This window comes from Cucurbita pepo, chromosome 2 (assembly GCF_057944985.1).
Source record: "Cucurbita pepo subsp. pepo isolate OVF chromosome 2, ASM5794498v1, whole genome shotgun sequence".
Taxonomy (NCBI): domain Eukaryota; kingdom Viridiplantae; phylum Streptophyta; class Magnoliopsida; order Cucurbitales; family Cucurbitaceae; genus Cucurbita; species Cucurbita pepo.
The window spans coordinates 16,222,041-16,239,883 of NC_141799.1; the positions used below are offsets into that span (position 1 = coordinate 16,222,041).

Consider the following 17,843-nt stretch of genomic DNA (forward strand, 5'->3'; position numbering starts at 1 on the left):
AATTGGACAGGAGTATCACTATGACTGTTCAATGGAGGATCTACCACCACCCATTATTTAGAGTCATTATTCATATGGATGTCCACTAAACTTGAGGCGAGTAAATTCCATATATCCCAAAAAAATTGTACCAAGATACCAAAGTTTATGTCAAAATTTCAATATCAAAATCTAAAACTGGACTATCAGAAAAGAGGCAAGCCAATTTTGCAACCAAAAAAGGTGGTACCCCTACATAAACAAGCAAACTCATAAAACGATTAATGAATTATCGATAGTTCCCTTAGTGTACCCTACCAACTGGCAGCCGGAGGCGCAGCACCTTCGGCTGAAGGTGCTGGTGGTGGTACTGCAACATCCCATCCGTCTGATGCTAAAGCAACTGCACAAGGGAAAAAAAAACCCAGAAAAGAAGGCGTCAAAAAATAAGTATGTTAATGGAAAAACAACGTTGTTTTTTGCTACGACTCAAACAGACAACCAACCAAGTTATCGAATGACAAACTACAAGGTAACTGGAACTGGCAGGTGGTAATTATAAACATAAACCAGCGTGATTTCTTTTAAAAGCTAAACATACGGCAATGAGCACGGGTATTCAACTAAATCATAAAAGGAAACTCGGGCTCAACCTGGCTCTTGGGCCCACTCAACACTCGGAACAGGTGGCACAACTGCAGCAGCTACAGGTGGTGGAACCACATCAGGGTCACCCCACTGAGCATCAGAAATTTGTCCTGCCCATTGATCTGAGGCAACAAGTGGAGCAGCACCATAATCGGCAATGCCATAATCTGGAGGCGCAACAGCCTCTTCCTCTTTCTCCTTGGCCTCCTCAGGCTCTCGGTAGAAAAACAAATCCACCTGCAGAAGAAACACATACATTGATTCAATTCAAACCTTCAATTAAACTTCCAACACTAAAGTGTTAACCCAAACTTCCAGTTCAGAACACGGTTTACAATGTTACGATATAAAATATAATGTTGATCTTACCATCACGTCCCATTTATGCCCTGCACGAATTGTTCCACGCATCTGCAGAACCATCCTTGCCAAAAGCCAGAAAAGACATCCAATGCTATGTTTCCCCTTGTTATTTGCTGGAATCCCAATATCAACATACCGCATTGGTGAATCAGTATCGCAAAAGGCAATTGTAGGAATGTTTCCAAGCGCACCTTCCTTGATAGGCTGGAAACGAGAAACCAACCAGACAACACAAATAGCAGCAACAAGTCAGGTATAAATAAAATGAAGGGAACAGACAAAAGTGAATCTAGCATTGGTAAAAAGAAGACGATCCTTTTGACTTGAAACTAATAACAGAAAACTTTTATCGGTCTTTAAAAAGGCTCAATCACCTGATGATCAGTTCTAGGATCAGTAAGTATCAGAAGACGTGGTTCATTGAAAGAGGTCTGAAGCTGGTTAGTGAAGGTTCCAGGGGTATGCCTCCCGGCTATTGCATGAGCCCCAGTGTGTTGAGCAAACTTCAAGACGGCCCTCTGACCATAAGGCCTTGCAGACTGAACAATGATGTCCTGTGGATTCTCAATACCCACAATAACTCTGGCAGCCATCTGAAGTTTCTCCCATGTCTTACCAAGGTTAATAATGTAGATTCCTAAAAAGGAGAATTAGAAAAAAAAAAGGTTCGTCATATGGAAAATATAGAGATCAAACCTCTTTTTAAGCCTTTAATAACTTAACATTCCTCAAAGTAACAGACTCGAATACAAAATTGATTCTTCAAACAATAGAGATTGGATTAATCTTCAAATCTTTGACCGTATGAACCAACATTGTGGGATCAAATTAAAAATGACATCACACGTGCTGTCGCACACCAAACATGTGGAATCCATAGGACTATTCAACAATGTGTCCTTGGCAAATACAGTCATAACTAAAGAGGTAAACCAAACAATAGTCAGAGACCGTCTCTGAATTGTAATCACTATCACAAATTTAACAGAGAGATCACGGATATATATACGCACTCATGAAATTATGATCGCTCTAGTCCTTAGAATTTCATTCCAAAACTTAGGGTCATTGGGCACGGGACATTAGTGCTCAAAGTTACAGTGAAAACAAAGAGGATCTAGGAAGCGGTTTGGGGAGTTCAACAAAGTTGGAAAATCTAAAAGTAAAGTGATTCACAACATACCATCGTTTCGACGCTTGAAAACGTAACGCTCCATTTGGAAGTTACAGTTCTTCGTGCCTAGATGAACCTCGGCGGCCAACATCATCTGGATGTCGGCCTCCTTCTGCGAGAGCTGACGCGGTGCTGTTCCAGTGGCCATGGCGGGATCTCTGTGAATCGAGAGTTGTGTTAGGGTTTGCAGAATAGCAGTAATTTAAGGAGGTTGAGCCAACAAAGAAGGGGCCTGTGAACAGAACAGGAGGGGCTAGGGCTTCTCTAGGTTTCTTTCTTTCGGCCGGAACAAAGAGTTGCGAAGTATTTTCCAAATTGCCATCCAGAATAAATTGGGCTGGGTTAGTTATAAATCGGGGCCGAGTTTTATTTTTTAAAAACAGATTCTTTATTTATAAATTTACACGTTAATTATATATATATATATATATATATATATATATATATATATCTAAAAAAATACCTTCAAAACTCGAGACCTTAAATTTTCATTGAATTTTCAAAAATACGGTTAACAAACCATTAATAATTTGTTTAAAAATACTCTTAAATTTTTAATAATATTTCAAAAATATCTTCAAATTTGACTTATATATAAATATATAGGTACAGACATATGTAGTTATAAGATAAGTACGTAATTATAAGATCAATGGTATATTTGAACATAAATCAAGACATTAACCATAAATCAATTTGAATAAAGGAAGTTCGGTCTTGTGATTTCACGATTGAGTTTGAAGTAACTTGTGACCATAGAAATGGTTTAATGTGATGAAATGATAAATTTGATTTGTTTGCAAGTAGTTAGAGGTTGAACTTACTTTATGTCACACATATCTCAGATATTTATTAAACTTAAATATTTTCTCATATAAAAAAAACTTGATAATTGATATGATGTTTGAACAGGTCTTTATATATGTATTCAACGTTAAAATGATATTCCTACCATACCATGATGCTGACGTGTGCGGGACCGAGCTCTTAAATAATTTTGCAAATATTTTTTTATTAAATTGAATGGTGTCAAGTGTGTAATGTTATGTAATGACGTGTAAAATAAAATAAAAATGAATGGTCGGATTTGTATCTGTGTTGTCGGCTGGGGAGGGGTGGGGTGGGGTGAGCCTTCTTCCTCGACTCAATTGATAGACTCAAGAAACCAAGCTGCAAAGCCATATAGAAGCCGAAGGGAAGGAACGCCACTAACCACTCATTCCAATCAATCATTTAACCAGAAGACTTTTGTTACTCCCATCTTCTTCGTCTTCATTATAAACCAATGGCCTCTGAGCTCCTTCTTCCACTTGTTACAGAGGGACATATAATTCATAATTAATTCAATATGAGTTTCCTCCACAAGCTTTGGGACGAAACCCTCGCTGGTCCCGCGCCGGATTCCGGCCTCAGTCGCCTCCGCAAGTACAACTCCTTCTCCGCCTCCCGATCTCCGCCGATGCTAACCAACGACCGCGCCTCCAACATTCCTCCTAGTATCGAGATCCCTAGCCCTACGCTCTCTCAGAACTCATCCACCACCACCACTCCACCGCCCACTCGTAACTACTTCATTTCTTCTGTTTAAATCCCGTCTCTTGATTTTGATCGGGTCGTTATTGGTGTTGAATCATGCAGCGCCGGAGACGCCGCGAGGGGACGATATGAATAGACTGGCCAGGAGAAGAACCATTGATTATCCTCGCCGTCGCCCTTTGGAAGGATCTGACCCAACCAGCACCCCTTCTGTTTATGATTGGTTAGTTTTTTTCCACCACTTTTCATAAATAAACTTAGTAATTATTTTGTTTGACAAATTATTATTTATTCCCTAAATTTTGCTCTCAAAAACCCTTTTGAGTTTTAAAAGTAATAATACACTTCAACTTTCAAATAAAAAAAATCAAAATACCATTTCTATTGGGAGCATACAAGTTTAGGGTTCAAAATTTAATTTGAAGCCAAATAAATGGGTTAATTAAGAGAATTATACAAAATTAATTGAAAAGTAGTATAGATATTATGCAGATGTAATATTATGATATTTAGTGATAATTTTATGGTGAGATAATTGTGTTTTATGATTATATAGGATCGTTATAACTGCTTTAGATCGTTGACGGATAGAGAAGAGCATTGGAAGAAGAAGAGAATAACGTGTTTTCTTTTTCTTTTTTTACAAGAAAATTGCATTGGATTTGGATATATTTTCCACTCACAAGAAATTCCCTTACATATGTAGAAAGTAATATTAGAACATGCAAAGAGGATGTACCCGAAAAGGGTTTTTTTTTTTTTTTTTTCTCTTTTTTTTCTGTAAATACTAAGCTTGCCTTTTCTCATTTGTATTTGGATATTTTCATTATATATATATATATATAGAGAGAGAGAGAGAGAGAGAGAGAGAGCTTTAATCCTATCTTCAATCTTGGCACATCTGTGGAAATTAAAGCAAGAGAATTGATTGATAAATAATAATGGGTCGTAATGTTTGGGCTGGGTGTGTTATATGTATGGCCCACTTGGTGGATGTTAAATGTATTTTCAGGTTGAGATTTGAATTATCCATAATTAAAAAATTGTTACAATCATACGATCTTTTGATATATGAATTAAGCTCAAATCTATCTCCAATTGAATTGAATGCTCAAAAAAGAAATCATTCAATTATCTCCTCAAATAACTCATTGGCGTTAATTACGATAAAGCAGAGTAGTTGGAATGTATGAACAAATTTGCAATCTCCATCGGTTTTAGGTTGGTATATATACATATATATAATATATATTTGTTCTACACTTCCACTTCCAGCAGCCACGTAATCCTTATCAACACTTTTTATTTTCGGCTTCTACTTCAGTTTCGAGTTTAGGGTTAACAAACCTGAAGGTATAGATCATGTTTTTAAATTCTCCATAAATATGTCTCCAACTCTTGTTCCTTACTTCCAACCTTCTGTTCATACCAAAATCTCTCATCATAAATTTAACCAAGTACAGAAAGTTCTTTCAATTCATTCCCGCGTCTTTCAACACCTTTATGTTTAATCGATCCGTGGGGGACATCTGTTACTGTTTTTCTGGTCACTTTTGTTCCTTACTTTCAACGTCCTGTTCATACCAAAATCTCTTATCATAAATTTAAGAAAGTACACAAAATTCTTTTAACTCATTCCCGCGTCTTTCAACACCTCTATGTTTAATCGTTCCGCGGGCGACATCTGTTACTGTTTCTCTGTCAAATTTGAATATGATCACTTAATTAAGAACCTTCTGGTCTCTATTTTGTCAGGGTAAAATGTCTTCTAAACCAGTGAATGTGAATGACTTCAAGGAATTGGCTAGATCAGCACTTCCCAAAATGTATTACGATTTCTATGCAGGGGGAGCTGAGGATGAGCACACTCTAAGAGAGAACATACGGGCCTCTCATAGCATCACCTAATTTTAAACCTGCCTAATCATTCTTTTGATAGAGTAATGCTATATACTTACTATTCGGGGTTTCGATGGTTTTTAGGATTCGACCTCGAGTTCTTGTGGATGTGAGCCAAATTGATATGTCAACAACTGTCCGCTTCTTTCAATTATATGAAAACCACTCTTCTTTTTCACGTTTAACCATCTTTCCTTGTTGGCAAATTTGAATTTATCCTCCATTTTGTAATCAGGTTTTCAAAAGGCGTGATATCACGGATTTGATAGTACAGAGAGCTGAGACATGTGGATACAAGGCCATTGTGGTGACTCTTGATACTCCTTGGCTTGGTCGAAGGGAGGCTGACATGAAGAACAATTAAGTATCTATGCCTCACATCTCATGCATTGTATGTATTCCTTTTGCTGGGTATTGAGTGCTTCAATTGTAAGCTACGCCTTTGTCTTTGTCTCATCTGGAAAATCAATTGGATGAATTTGTAGGATGATTGCATATCCAAAGAAGAATCTTGAAGGCCTCATGTCTGTTGAAATTAACTCTGTGAGTAATGGTTCAATTTCCTTGTTGAGAATATTGGAATTACATCTCACCATTAAATCTAGATATATTTGTTAGGAATCATGACTCTTCAAAATAGTATTGTATTGTCCACTTTGAACACTAATCTCTTATTACTTTGCTTTGGACTTCTTCAAAAGGCTTTGTACTAATGAAGATAGTATTGTATTGTCCACTTTGAACACTAAGCTCTCATGGTTTTGCTTTGGACTTCTTCAAAAGGCCTCGTACTAATGAAGATGTATTCCTTGCTTATAAATCCATGATGATTCCTTAAATTAGCGAATGTGGGACTCCTTCCCAACCATCCTCATCAGTATTTTTAAGGATGTGTTTTATAATAAATATCAACTCACAATCTCATGCAGGAACCCGGTGTACAATTACGAACTTTTGCGAAAGCAACTGTGGACGCATCTTTATCCTGGAAAGTAAGTACAGAAAGTTGCTCAGATTCCTATCACACACTTGAATGTGTGCTTTACTTTGGTGCTTAATAAGCTTTGGAGCATATACTTCATATAACTCAGTAATTTAACTACTCCTATGTTGTATGGACTTCTTTCAACTACGGTAATGTAATGAATATACAGTGTTTGAGAAATCTTTCGAATCATCATCTTGATTAGATGAGATTTTCTGCTACTTGAAAGGTTTATTCTTCTAACATTCATGTTCTTCCAGTTCAGTTTTAATATTTTTCTGTTCACAGGATATGAAGTGGTTAAGATCAATCACTAGTCTGCCAATTCTGTTAAAGGGGATTCTCACTCGTGAAGATGGTAAGTTAAGTTAAGTTAAGTTTTTAAGTGTTAGGAGAAAACTAATAAATACTACGCCCGAAGCGATAAACACAAGTAGCAATTATCAAGTACGTATCAGATACTGTGATGGCCCAAGCCTACTGCTAGTAGATATTGTCTTCTTTGGGCTTTCTCTTAAGGCTTTAATACGCATTTGTTAGAAAAATGTTTCTACACCCTTATAAAGGGTGTTTCGTTCTCCTCCCCATCCAATGTGGGATATTACAATCCACCCCCTTTAGGGCCTAGTGCAATCGCTGACACTCGTTCCTTTCTCCCATCGATGTGGGACCCCCACCAAATCACCCCTATTCGGGGCCCAGCGTCCTTACTGGCACACCACCTCGTGTCTACTCCGTTCGGAGAATAACCTCCTCGCTGGCACATCACCCGGTGTGATACGATGAATGAAGTAAAAGATGTGATGAGTTGTAGAAATGCTTATCCATCTCAGACAGCACAATTTTCCTTTCAATATATTTCCTTGCTTGGTTTATGAGTTTTGTCCGAGTTCATGGATAGGCAATTTCTTTCATTAGCTTTCTTGATGATTGGCAGCAACTAAAGCTGTGGAAGCTGGTGTTGATGGAATTATTGTCTCCAATCATGGAGGCCGCCAACTAGACTTTACTCCGCCCACTATTCTCGTTCTCGAAGAGGTCAGTTTCGCTTCATTTTGAGCTACTATATTGCTCAAAGATGTGAATGCAAGGAGATAAAATTACTTTAATTTCTGCATATGTTAGCTGGAAATGCTGAAGAATGAGTTAGAGACCACCATGGCACTCTCAGGTTGCCCATCTATCAGGGATATTACTAGAAACCATGTTAGGACACAGTATGATAAGCTGCAAGCAATGCTTTGACGTGTTTGCCTTTTATTATGTAACCAAGCACAGCTACTCTACTGTTTCACAAGAAGACAGGTCTCTGCAACGATGTATCTCTCTAAATTCAGTAATGTTATTACATTATTTGGCAACTTCTCAATGAAATAAAAAATCTACCCTTGGATCATCTGTCGCCTTTGACCACTTTTTGTGCTATCTATCATATGGAAACTAAATTAATATATTATTCGAAACACGGTTTGGAATAGATATACGACCATAGAAAATGAGCCCATCACATCCAACCTAAACTATCAACAATATTGTCGGCATAAATATTTTTTTGTTAAATATAAATAATTTGTGCCTTAATAAAATTAAAATTTGTCCAAACTTAATTTAAAAATATGCATGTGAATAAGTGAAAATTAAAATTTTATAGGGAAAATCGAATCACTTTGACAAATTTAGTAGTGAAATTTGTTTCTTATTTTTTGTTTTTCCCTAAATATATTCGATAACCGACGCTGACCGCCGTTTCAATGCTTGTTAAAATTGCTTCAGTGGCAAAAATGTGAATTTTCTTGAAGAAGGAGGGTCCTTTCTAATCATTTTAAAACAATTTATTGAGAGGATCGCACACTGGAATAGCTACGTTTATCCAGACCAATGGCGATGGCAATGCGTTGCTCTTGCTTCCTTTCCCGCCCGAATTCCCCGCGATCTCCTCCCTCTGATCAATTATTGAGGAAAGTCCATGTTTCCGGTTAGTATCATGGTGCTTATAACGTTCTTTTGTTTTTCATCTATTCTTTTAAGTTCATTTCGAATGGAGATGCCTGTTTAGAAGCTTTTAGCTTGAGGTTTTGATGTTTTGAATAACTGAACATGTTCCAACCATTTCTCGATTAATACTTAGGATTTCAAGCATTCTCCTATTAGATGAGTTCTGATATGGTTAGGACTGGGGACTTAAATGACAAATTAAGGAAGAAAAAGGATTTCCTATCCTGGCGTGTTTATGTGGTCGAAGCAGGCAAATGAACTTATATAGTTACAAGTTCAAGTAAAATAAGCTGGTGTTTTTTGGTTCTGGGCACGGAGCATACACTAATTTGGTATTCTTTCATTAGAGGGGAAATTGAGATTCAACCCAACTGTTCGTAACATTTCAACTTTAAGAGTCAGAACTAGCTGACTTAGGAGTTACTTGTGTGTCTTTATTTATGGCAGGGAAAATACCTCATATTTCACTTCATGTGAACAATTTTGTTACGTTTTGTGAAGACAGCATTGTCAAACCACTTGGGATGCAGAACTTTTTGCCGGTTCTAAAATGTCAGGTATGATGGTGAGTTTTCCCTGCTGATCAGTTTTGAGTTTGGTACATTAGATTGTGTTTTTGTTAGAACTTTCAGTCAACCAGAACTTTCAAATGAATGTTGTGTTTAGATGATATCAAAAGGAGTACTGCACTTATTTAACAATTATTGTTGGTGTGATTTCCCAAATAAAAGTATGATCTGAGACTCTGCTGAGTGTGAAAACTTTAAGTTGCAGAAGTACTGGAAACGTGTAAGAGTACTTTAGTTAGGGTTGAATTTCTTTCCACTACTTGTTATTACTATGTTTTTGGCCAATTGAATATGATGTTTAATAAATTTATATGTGGCAGGGAAATATTGAGATGAGATCTCCAGTTTTGGCGTTTCTTTTAGCTAATGTATTTACATTTTCCGCACCATTGAAAGCTATGGCTGAAACTTGCGAGGCTGAAAATTCTGCTTTCAACATGCCAATACTTCTTTCTGTCGCCCTTGTAGGGGCTACTGTTGGAGGTAACGGTCCTTGATGATATGTAGGATAGTTATCACTTGGTCACTTGTATAGATATTTATCTCTTAGTAATCTAGAAGAGAAACTTAACGACTGAGCTTTTGATCCTTGTGCACAGCATCATTGTTTTTTTCCCCACTTTTTAGTTTTGATGGGGTAGGCGTGGAAAGGGGAATGATAAGCAGAATAATCCACTGTAAAATTTCCCATTAAATTCCAAACAAAAACTGTTGGCCTTTCACTTATGGCCAAATTTATTTGTCTTAAAGGGTGGAAAAAATGTGGATGAGAAGTAATTTGCTGGGTTTCACTATTAAATTTCTACTTGTTCCATAGTAATTATCCTTTGCTATATATCTTGTGAAAATTTTACATTTCTAGCTGAATTGGGAACATAAAACATATTTAATTTATAAAACTTTTAATAGGGTTACTTGCTCGGCAAAGAAGGGGAGAGTTGAAGCGATTGAATGAACAACTTCGCCAGATTAATGCAGCACTAAGAAGGCAAGCAAAAATTGAGTCTTATGCTCCCACCTTAAGTTATTCTCCAGTTGGTGGAAGAATACTTGAGAGCGAAGTTATTGTTGATCCAAGGAAGGAGGAGTTGATCTCGCGATTGAAGTCTGGAAAGAACTTTTTGAGAAATCAAGACCCAGAGAAGGCGTTTGTGGAGTTTAAGACTGCTCTTGAGCTTGCTCAGGTTCTACAGGATCCGACTGAGGAGAAGAAGGCTGCAAGGGGTTTAGGTTTGTCTTTGATCTCCTATTTAACTTCTTCTTTCTTATATTTCTTAAAAGACTGAGCTCCTTTTGATTGTCATGAAAAAGTCATTCTTTGATATCTGTAATATTTTACTGGGAGCCGATTGCCAAAATTATCCACATGCATATTACATATACGCGGAAGTCCTGTATTTTCCATATTTATTAGATTCATAATTAAGGCTAATTTCCTGTTCTTATTCCTTCTACGAAAACAAGGAAGTTGTTATACGAAATCAAGGAATAGTTCTTGAACAATGATTTGTTCATTGGATTTAATTCCTTAAAAACCAACATGTTGAATCTTTAACTGTCTACCTGCATCAATCTCCTTGTATGTATACAAAGCTGCATTCTGGCTTTTCACCAATCAATAACCCTCTTCAAAGGGCATTCTCATGGGAGGAAGTCTCGGTTATAGGAGGTGTAAGTCTTCTTCTGTAGGATGCACAAACCATTCGTGTATCGAAGGGGAGGCATCGACCGTGATATTTAAAATTGGAGTCCCACCTGGCCTTGGAGCTGCCTTGAAAGCCTTCTAAAATCAGTTTCTTCTGTTAATTTCATCAGGTTATGCACCTAGATAAGGGCTAGCGTTAGCAATGTTGCCTTTCATGATCTATGCATATTTTTCTCCACAACTTTGTTTCTACGTCAACTGCAATATAAAATGTTATTATTGTGGAGCAATTGTTGGTCTCACTTTGATACGAATTGGGATTGAATCTTTCAGGGGCTTCACTGCAGAGGCAGGGAAAGTACCGAGAAGCAATCAAATACCATTCATTGGTGTTGGCAATCTCTGAACGAGAAGGAGAACAATCAGGAAACACTGAAGCTTTTGGAGCAATTGCTGATTGCTACACTGAACTTGGGGATCTTGAGAAAGCTGCCTACTATTATGATAAGTACATAGCGAGGCTGGAAACAGACTGATCTATTTGCAATCACCGGTGGTTTTTGTTCCTTCATAATGTAGCCAAGTACTTAGTTTTCGTGAATGGTTGATAGATGTTGAGTTGAGAATAATTGCAGAATCGCATCATTCTCTGTGTTTATTCTATCTGAATTCCGAAATATTACTTTCGAGCCTCCTTTTTTTTTTTTTTTTTTTTTCTTTTTCTTTTTTGAATATTGATCAAATGCTTCGTATATAAAGTACTTATAGTATTTTCAATACTTCGACCAATCGAAGTATTATGTTTTATCAAGTTTGAAGTGTGTCGAGTTCTTGGAGAGGCACTGTATACGAACTTGACATTCAGCAACTCAACGAACTTGAAGGGGAGTCTGCATTAAGTTCCCTTTTCACCGTTTTCTAGTACGGCATCATGTCAATCATGGGCGGAACTAAGAATCTTCATCGAAGGGGGCAAAAATTTACTTTCGAACTCTTTACATATAATCTTTCAGAAACATTTTAAGGGTTGTTTCCGTTTTGTTCCCCTGAAAATTTGGCGAATAATTCATTTCTCGCCGATATCTGGATGATGTTCTAATGAAGGGTGCAAGCTTGCGAGGAAGAAGAGGATTGGTCTTGTGCAGTGCATATGATCCTTCTTCAAACTCTAGAGTTTTGGACCAGTCGTTCATTTGTCAGTTTTAATTGCCTGATTTATCTGCGTTGCCTCTGCTTTTTATAGTCATCTTATGGATTTGTCCACTATTTTGATTGCAGATCAACCCCTGGGAATGTGCACTACTTCATATGTGGGCATAAAGATGTCTATTTAGCGGGCGGAATCGGGACTCCATAAGGACTCGCCCAGAATGGGGTGGGAGGTTCTCGTTTAAACGGGGGAGTGGGAAGTTTTCCCCATTCCCGCTCTGTGGACAATCTCGTTTAAGAGGTGATAAACTCCCTTCGTTAATGCATGATCTAAGTATTTACCTCTATAACATACAGATAGAATCTGCGCTACTACCTTCATTAATGTATAATCTAAGCATTTACCTCTATAACATACCCATAGAATGTGCACGCAGGGAGGGCTCTTTATGGGACTCCATGTATAGGGTGAAGTATAAGATTTCAATCATTATCTTGATCTGTGACATGGTATTGAAATAGTAATAATAAATCAAATCTTACCATCTAGATAAATACTATACTCATTCACGGCACAATTATTAGGTCCAGTTATCTTATGTCAAACAAGATACTAAATTAGCCTTTGCTTGGAGAAAAGTTGTCTTCAAATATTTCATTCTATCCCGTTTAATTTTCATGTTCAAGCACTTCCCTTTGAATCAAATTAAGATTAAGTTTCAGGTTAAACCAAATTGCAGCATAAATTATCCAGATCAGCCATAATACTTCCATAGTCCCCGGAAATAAAACATAGATCTAAAAATTTCATGAAGTCAACAAATCAGCATCTTTAGTCTGAAAAATAGTTACAGAGCTCTGTTCTTGTTCATATCCATTCTGATGGCAGGAGAAGGGTTATGACAACAGGTATAATGTCAGAATTTGAAGGTTAGATTAGGCAGAAGCTTAACGGAGTAACAACTATGGTGATTTTATAAAATTTTGCCTATATGTTTAGATCAAAGTGGTTTGAAGATAGCTGGTTTCCCTTCTCGCCGGTGTTGACTCTGTAGCCTTCGCCGGCTGGTTTAGAAGAAGCAGAATATTGCTGTGAATCCAGTTGGTATGGGGCTCTTGCTGAAACTCTGAATAGAAGCAAATAAAAAAGAAGTAATCTTCCATTGATATATATATATATATATGAAGTTCAAGCAGAAGCGTATTCAAGAAATTCGAATGGATTTTCAATTCTTTTGTCTGAATCTTACCTGTCCTTTCTCTTCTCGAAGAATCGATGGAGAGAAGCTCTTCTTGCAATGGGCAAATCGCAGGAAACTTTGGTCTGAGATTGTTCTTTGGCGGCGGCTGGCTCCGTTACCTTGTTGGACACAGCGGCAGCGGCTTGCTCCGTTACCTTGTTAGACACAGCGGCAGCGGCAGAGGCAGATCTGGAAGAGGACACGATTCCCTTGCCGGCCATGGCCATAATCTCTTCCGCCCTCTCCGATGGAAGATCATTGAACACCAGCACTTTTCCTTCGTAAAAAATGGTCATTTGCATCGCAGACGGCGGCTCCGCCGATGGTAGAAAAAGCCCCACCGCCTTCTCTTCTGGGTTTACCATGTTCGTCAGCAAGTTCATTATTGCCGGCGGCCGAGGCGTCGGAAACTCATCTGAAACACAGCCATTAAAGGAACAATAAAGTTAGCGAGGATCCACTGGGAAATGGTTTGAATTAGTTAAAAGTTTTCAGAACCCAGAAATGGAAGTACCTTTCGGTTCAATCCTGGGGGAAATTCCAAGGCCTCTCTTCTCCTTTAAGTAGTGGCTCAGCAGATTACAAGTCTGCGCAAAACTGGACTTCTCCGGCGCCCGGCCCAGCCTTCGGGCGGCGGCGTTGTCGGAGGGAGTGGACATGGTGGAATTGAAAACAAAGAGTTTAGGGGATTTGAAGCAGATGTGAAAGACTTGTGTGTTAAAATTTGTTGCAAGCTTTGAATATGAGAGGAAGAATATATAGTAGAGCTACCTTCCTCGCATCTTCCTTGGAAGCTGATTGGTCTTCTTTTTGTCTCTTTTTTGTTGTGTTTTGAAAATTATTCATTTGATTAATTTATTTGAGTTGAAGCACGTGGTTTATAAAACATTTAAAAAAAGGAGACCGTGGGAAGGAAAAGCAATTCTTTATTTACTCAATACCTTAATTCAAGGGGCCAAGAGTTGTGGCGGTTTCTCATTAATACCTCTTTTTTTATACTTGGATATTTTTTATGAAGTTGTGTGGGAGTTTCATCTTAATGTACACTAAAAGCCCAATAAGAGAGAGTGAGGCCCAAGCCCCAATAAGAGAGAGTGAGGCCCAAGCCCCAATAAGAGAGATTGAGGCCCAAGCCCCAGTAAGACTCAGGTTAGCCACAACTATCCAATCATATAATCATTATTAAATTTTCTTCTTTTGAATTTATTTGTTTGATTAACTGTAATTTTACATGTACGTGCGAGCATGCATGCACGTGGATGTCAGGCTAATCTGTCACATCATTAATTAAAATCATTAAATTCGGACAATAATAATATAATAATAATCAGACAAATCGGTTTTTGTTTTCTTCCGCGGCAAACCAGGGAATCATGATCTAAGTATTAGCATGCCACCGGAACGTTCTAGGCCATTCTTTTATTTACTTTTAATTACCCAATATTAATTTCCAAATCAATAATTTATTATTATTATTATTATTATTATTAAAGAATTTAACACGTGGCAACCGGATGGAAATAGATGACTTCCTCGCAAGAATCATATGGGCTTTTATAGGACAGCCCATTATCAAACAATGGGCCACAACAGCGAGCCCAATGATTGAACAATATGAAATGGCTACAAATCATAATAACGATAATAATATTACATATTACGATTCTAGTCGGTGTTTTAGTTATGTTAAAAGTGGAAAGTCCGTAATATTTTCAAAATTTTATTTTAATAATATGTTTAGTTCAAACATTTATGGGAGTGGGAGTGAGTTTCCATTTAAGAGTTACGTGGGCCCACGCAAGTACTCAAAAAAGCCCAAGCAACCATCCTTTTGTTTGCAAAATCGAAGTGATTGATTGCCTATTTTTTCTGACCATCATTCAATTGTTCTCTCTGCAAAAACAATTCCTTTTATTTGTTTCTAAAAAAAAAAGTGTCAATTTATTGTGCAAATAAAGGCCTAAACTTATATTTACAATTTTAAAAATTATATTTAAAATTGTCTTAAATAAGAGAAAAATAGGTGGGTTTACTCCAATCTATTTGTCATAATCTATAGTTTATAAATGTTGTCATTATTGGTCTCCAAAATAACAATAATTGAAAAAGAAGTTAGAATCATAGCTAATTATACAAACCCAAATGTTATCAGTATTCAATAACAATATTTCTTTTATCCTTTATGTGCATAAATAATAATTAAAAATATAAATAAAACCGAAGATGTTAGTAATTTAATAATTCTTCGTAATTAAAGTAGACAAATTTAAAATAGAAAAAAAAAAAAAAAAAAAAAACGAAAAGGGGTAATTCCGGGAGGGGAAGTCGAAAAGTGATAATAAAGTCCACATACTCTGCACTTGGTGTCCATCTGTATTGTCAGCAGAAATACAGACAGAGCGGTACCTCCGCCTCTTCTTCCCCGGTCATCACTCACTTCCCACACAACACCAAGATCTCTCAGATTTTGGTTTCTGTTTGTTGATGGAGCCCTACCATGAAGTTTCAGAAATGCCAGAGCAGATTATACTACGCTGGGACTCTGCTGCGCCGGATGAACTGAAGGATAACATGATTTTTGACTCCGACAGGGAAGAGATCGACCGATACTTGCGGGCCGTCGATGAAATCCAGAGGTCGATGTCGTCGGCTTCGATATTGGACGATCAGAACAAAGTCGATTCCACTATGCAGATTGCCATGGCCAGGCTTGAGGATGAGTTCCGTCACATTCTGTCCACTCATACCATTCCGATCGAGGTCGAGTCGCTTACTGATCCGTCTCCATCTGCTTGCTCCATGTCCAGTTGTACGAGTGCTGTCTTCGAGGACGTGAACGACGACGAAGCGGATTCGCAGGAAGTTCACCTCGATTTAAGTGGTAGTCCAAGTTTTGGGTCAAGTGGACGATCGAGCTATCGGAGGACGAGCAGTATTCGTGAAATTGATCTGATACCTTCCGTGGCGATTATCGATCTACGGAGTATTGCTGAGAGGATGATAGCGGCAGGGTACCTGCGCGAGTGCATCCAAGTCTATGGCAGTGTGCGAAAGTCCACCTTCGACTCCAGCTTCAAACGCCTCGGAATTGAGAAACTGAGCATTGGAGATATCCAGAGGTTGGATTGGAACGAGCTGGTGACGAAGATCAGAAGGTGGATCAGAGCGGCAAAGATTTCCGTTAGGACTCTGTTTTCCAGCGAGAAGAGGCTCTGCCAGCAAATCTTCTATGGCATAGGGACCGCCATAGAGGATGCTTGTTTCATGGAGACTGTTAAAGGTCCTGTGACTCAATTGTTCAATTTCGCCGAAGCGATCAGTATTAGCCGTAGATCGCCGGAGAAGCTGTTCAAGATTCTAGACCTCCACGATGCCTTAACAGATTTGATACCTGACATTGATGTTATATTCGAATCAAAATCGGCGGAATATATTCGGATACAGGCGGCGGAGATATTGTCGCGGCTGGGGGAGGCCGTCAGAGGAACTTTATCGGAGTTTGAAAACGCGGTGCTGCGAGAGCCGTCGCTGCATCCGGTGCTGGGCGGGACGGTTCATCCGTTGACAAGGTATGTAATGAACTATGTGAGTCTGATTTCCGAATACCAAGTGGCCTTAGAGGAGCTCATCGTGTCCAAACCGTCGACGGGCTCGAGGAACTCGGCAGATATGGATGAGTTTTCGGAGGTAGAGGGGAAAACCCCGCTAGCGCTCCATCTGATATGGAGCATCGTGATTCTGCAGTTGAATTTGGAGGGAAAATCCAGGCAGTACAAAGACCCTTCTCTAGCTCATTTCTTTATCATGAACAACGTTCATTACATTGTTGAGAAGATAAGAGGATCCCCGGAATTGCGAGACATGATTGGAGAGGTTTATCTGAAAAGGATGACCGGGAAGTATCGACAGGCGGCGACAAACTACGAGCGAACAACGTGGGTGAATGTGGTGTACTGCCTGCGGAACGAAGGGTTGAATGCGGGGGGAAGCTTGTCTTCAGCCCCCTCAAAGAGCGCTATTAGAGAGAGAATGAAGAGTTTCAACGCCATGTTTGAGGAGGTTCACAGGACGCAGTCGGCATGGTTGATCCCAGATCCTCTGCTGAAGGAGGAGCTTCGCATATCCATAACCGAGAAGTTGATCCCGGCTTACAGGTCGTTTCTTGGCCTCCATGGTCACCACATAGAGAGTGGAAGGCACCCAGAAAATTACATCAAGTACTCGGTTGAGGAACTGGAAAATGGCATCCTGGATTTCTTTGAGGGTTGCTCGGTACCCCATAACTTGAGAAGGAGATCTCACTGAAAAACATGAAACTAAAATTCTTTCAATTTTTGGAGGAGTTTTTGAGGTCATATGGTGGTTGCCTTCTTTATCATGCTTCTAATATTGGGCAACTGATCTGCTCTGCTTTAGCTTTCCAACGGACCCTGAATTCCCCTTCCTTGTAAGCATTTTTTCTAAATTATTTTGTTCATTTCTTATTATTTATTTTGCTGGCTTCCTCCTCCTAAGCATCTAAGTCTTTTCCAGTTCAGCATTTTTCCTCTTTTCCAAACAATTTTAGATGTCTATCTCATATGCGTTTGTATTTAATTGACGAAGAAGCTTTGAAAGCCTTCAGAAATAGCAAAAAAAGAGAATTTAGTTCTCATTTTCA

General features: G+C 38.5%; 5 protein-coding genes and 1 pseudogene across 8 annotated transcripts; 4 read left to right on the top strand and 2 right to left on the bottom strand.

The window, feature by feature from the left end:
• Positions 1-79: 79 nt before the first annotated feature.
• On the bottom strand, positions 80-2,475 carry LOC111788818 (small ribosomal subunit protein uS2y). The gene is made up of 5 exons (XM_023669351.2): positions 2,174-2,475; positions 1,365-1,627; positions 997-1,194; positions 633-864; positions 80-382 (listed from the first exon to the last, which is right to left on the bottom strand). The coding sequence occupies exons 1-5, from the start codon at positions 2,310-2,312 to the stop codon at positions 294-296; spliced, it is 921 nt and encodes a 306-aa protein (XP_023525119.1). The 5' UTR covers positions 2,313-2,475; the 3' UTR covers positions 80-293.
• Positions 2,476-3,327: 852 nt separating this feature from the next.
• Positions 3,328-4,583, top strand: LOC147793749 (dormancy-associated protein homolog 4-like). The gene is made up of 3 exons (XM_087120959.1): positions 3,328-3,726; positions 3,803-3,923; positions 4,257-4,583. The coding sequence occupies exons 1-3, from the start codon at positions 3,513-3,515 to the stop codon at positions 4,282-4,284; spliced, it is 363 nt and encodes a 120-aa protein (XP_086977085.1). The 5' UTR covers positions 3,328-3,512; the 3' UTR covers positions 4,285-4,583.
• A 376-nt stretch (positions 4,584-4,959) lies between these two features.
• Positions 4,960-7,980, top strand: LOC111787512 (peroxisomal (S)-2-hydroxyacid oxidase GLO3-like; annotated as a pseudogene). The gene is made up of 7 exons (XR_015415973.1): positions 4,960-5,053; positions 5,456-5,604; positions 5,684-5,959; positions 6,085-6,142; positions 6,529-6,591; positions 6,873-6,942; positions 7,522-7,980. The product of XR_015415973.1 is annotated as a peroxisomal (S)-2-hydroxyacid oxidase GLO3-like (transcript).
• Positions 7,981-8,401: 421 nt separating this feature from the next.
• On the top strand, positions 8,402-11,482 carry LOC111789042 (protein FLUORESCENT IN BLUE LIGHT, chloroplastic). 2 transcript variants are annotated; one of them, XM_023669659.2, is made up of 5 exons: positions 8,402-8,559; positions 9,027-9,136; positions 9,469-9,631; positions 10,058-10,378; positions 11,127-11,482. In XM_023669659.2, exons 1-5 carry the CDS (start codon positions 8,463-8,465, stop codon positions 11,327-11,329), a joined length of 894 nt encoding a protein of 297 aa, XP_023525427.1. In that variant the 5' UTR covers positions 8,402-8,462; the 3' UTR covers positions 11,330-11,482. The 2 variants fall into 2 exon arrangements, with proteins under 2 accessions (XP_023525427.1, XP_023525428.1); XM_023669660.2 differs by having other exon boundaries at positions 8,431-8,559; positions 9,081-9,136.
• A 1,265-nt stretch (positions 11,483-12,747) lies between these two features.
• Positions 12,748-13,912, bottom strand: LOC111789044 (jasmonate ZIM domain-containing protein 1). Of its 2 annotated transcripts, XM_087121706.1 has the most exons (4): positions 13,698-13,912; positions 13,339-13,598; positions 13,193-13,302; positions 12,748-13,069 (listed from the first exon to the last, which is right to left on the bottom strand). In XM_087121706.1, the coding sequence occupies exons 1-4, from the start codon at positions 13,840-13,842 to the stop codon at positions 12,931-12,933; spliced, it is 654 nt and encodes a 217-aa protein (XP_086977832.1). In that variant the 5' UTR covers positions 13,843-13,912; the 3' UTR covers positions 12,748-12,930. The 2 variants fall into 2 exon arrangements, with proteins under 2 accessions (XP_086977832.1, XP_023525435.1); XM_023669667.2 differs by having other exon boundaries at positions 13,193-13,598.
• A 1,615-nt stretch (positions 13,913-15,527) lies between these two features.
• On the top strand, positions 15,528-17,837 carry LOC111787900 (exocyst complex component EXO70A1). Its single transcript, XM_023667992.2, has one exon. The coding sequence runs from the start codon at positions 15,668-15,670 to the stop codon at positions 17,486-17,488; it is 1,821 nt and encodes a 606-aa protein (XP_023523760.1). The 5' UTR covers positions 15,528-15,667; the 3' UTR covers positions 17,489-17,837.
• Positions 17,838-17,843: the final 6 nt, after the last annotated feature.

What these genes read in the sequence shown, in the direction of transcription:
- LOC147793749 (XM_087120959.1), top strand. Translation starts at nt 3,513, where the DNA reads ATGAGTTTCCTCCACAAGCTTTGGGACGAAACCCTCGCTGGTCCCGCG. An exon ending in CACCACTCCACCGCCCACTC is followed by an intron (nt 3,727 to 3,802) that starts GTAACTACTTCA and finishes TGAATCATGCAG; the next exon opens with CGCCGGAGACGCCGCGAGGG. An exon ending in ACCCCTTCTGTTTATGATTG is followed by an intron (nt 3,924 to 4,256) that starts GTTAGTTTTTTT and finishes ATGATTATATAG; the next exon opens with GATCGTTATAACTGCTTTAG.
- LOC111789044 (XM_023669667.2), bottom strand. Translation starts at nt 13,842, where the DNA reads ATGTCCACTCCCTCCGACAACGCCGCCGCCCGAAGGCTGGGCCGGGCG. An exon ending in CCCCAGGATTGAACCGAAAG is followed by an intron (nt 13,599 to 13,697) that starts GTACTTCCATTT and finishes GCTGTGTTTCAG; the next exon opens with ATGAGTTTCCGACGCCTCGG. An exon ending in TTCGAGAAGAGAAAGGACAG is followed by an intron (nt 13,070 to 13,192) that starts GTAAGATTCAGA and finishes GCTTCTATTCAG; the next exon opens with AGTTTCAGCAAGAGCCCCAT.
- LOC111788818 (XM_023669351.2), bottom strand. Translation starts at nt 2,312, where the DNA reads ATGGCCACTGGAACAGCACCGCGTCAGCTCTCGCAGAAGGAGGCCGAC. An exon ending in TTTCAAGCGTCGAAACGATG is followed by an intron (nt 1,628 to 2,173) that starts GTATGTTGTGAA and finishes TCTCCTTTTTAG; the next exon opens with GAATCTACATTATTAACCTT. An exon ending in TGAGTGGGCCCAAGAGCCAG is followed by an intron (nt 383 to 632) that starts GTTGAGCCCGAG and finishes TCCCTTGTGCAG; the next exon opens with TTGCTTTAGCATCAGACGGA.
- LOC111787900 (XM_023667992.2), top strand. Translation starts at nt 15,668, where the DNA reads ATGGAGCCCTACCATGAAGTTTCAGAAATGCCAGAGCAGATTATACTA.
- LOC111789042 (XM_023669659.2), top strand. Translation starts at nt 8,463, where the DNA reads ATGGCGATGGCAATGCGTTGCTCTTGCTTCCTTTCCCGCCCGAATTCC. An exon ending in TGCCGGTTCTAAAATGTCAG is followed by an intron (nt 9,137 to 9,468) that starts GTATGATGGTGA and finishes TATATGTGGCAG; the next exon opens with GGAAATATTGAGATGAGATC. An exon ending in GAAGGCTGCAAGGGGTTTAG is followed by an intron (nt 10,379 to 11,126) that starts GTTTGTCTTTGA and finishes TGAATCTTTCAG; the next exon opens with GGGCTTCACTGCAGAGGCAG.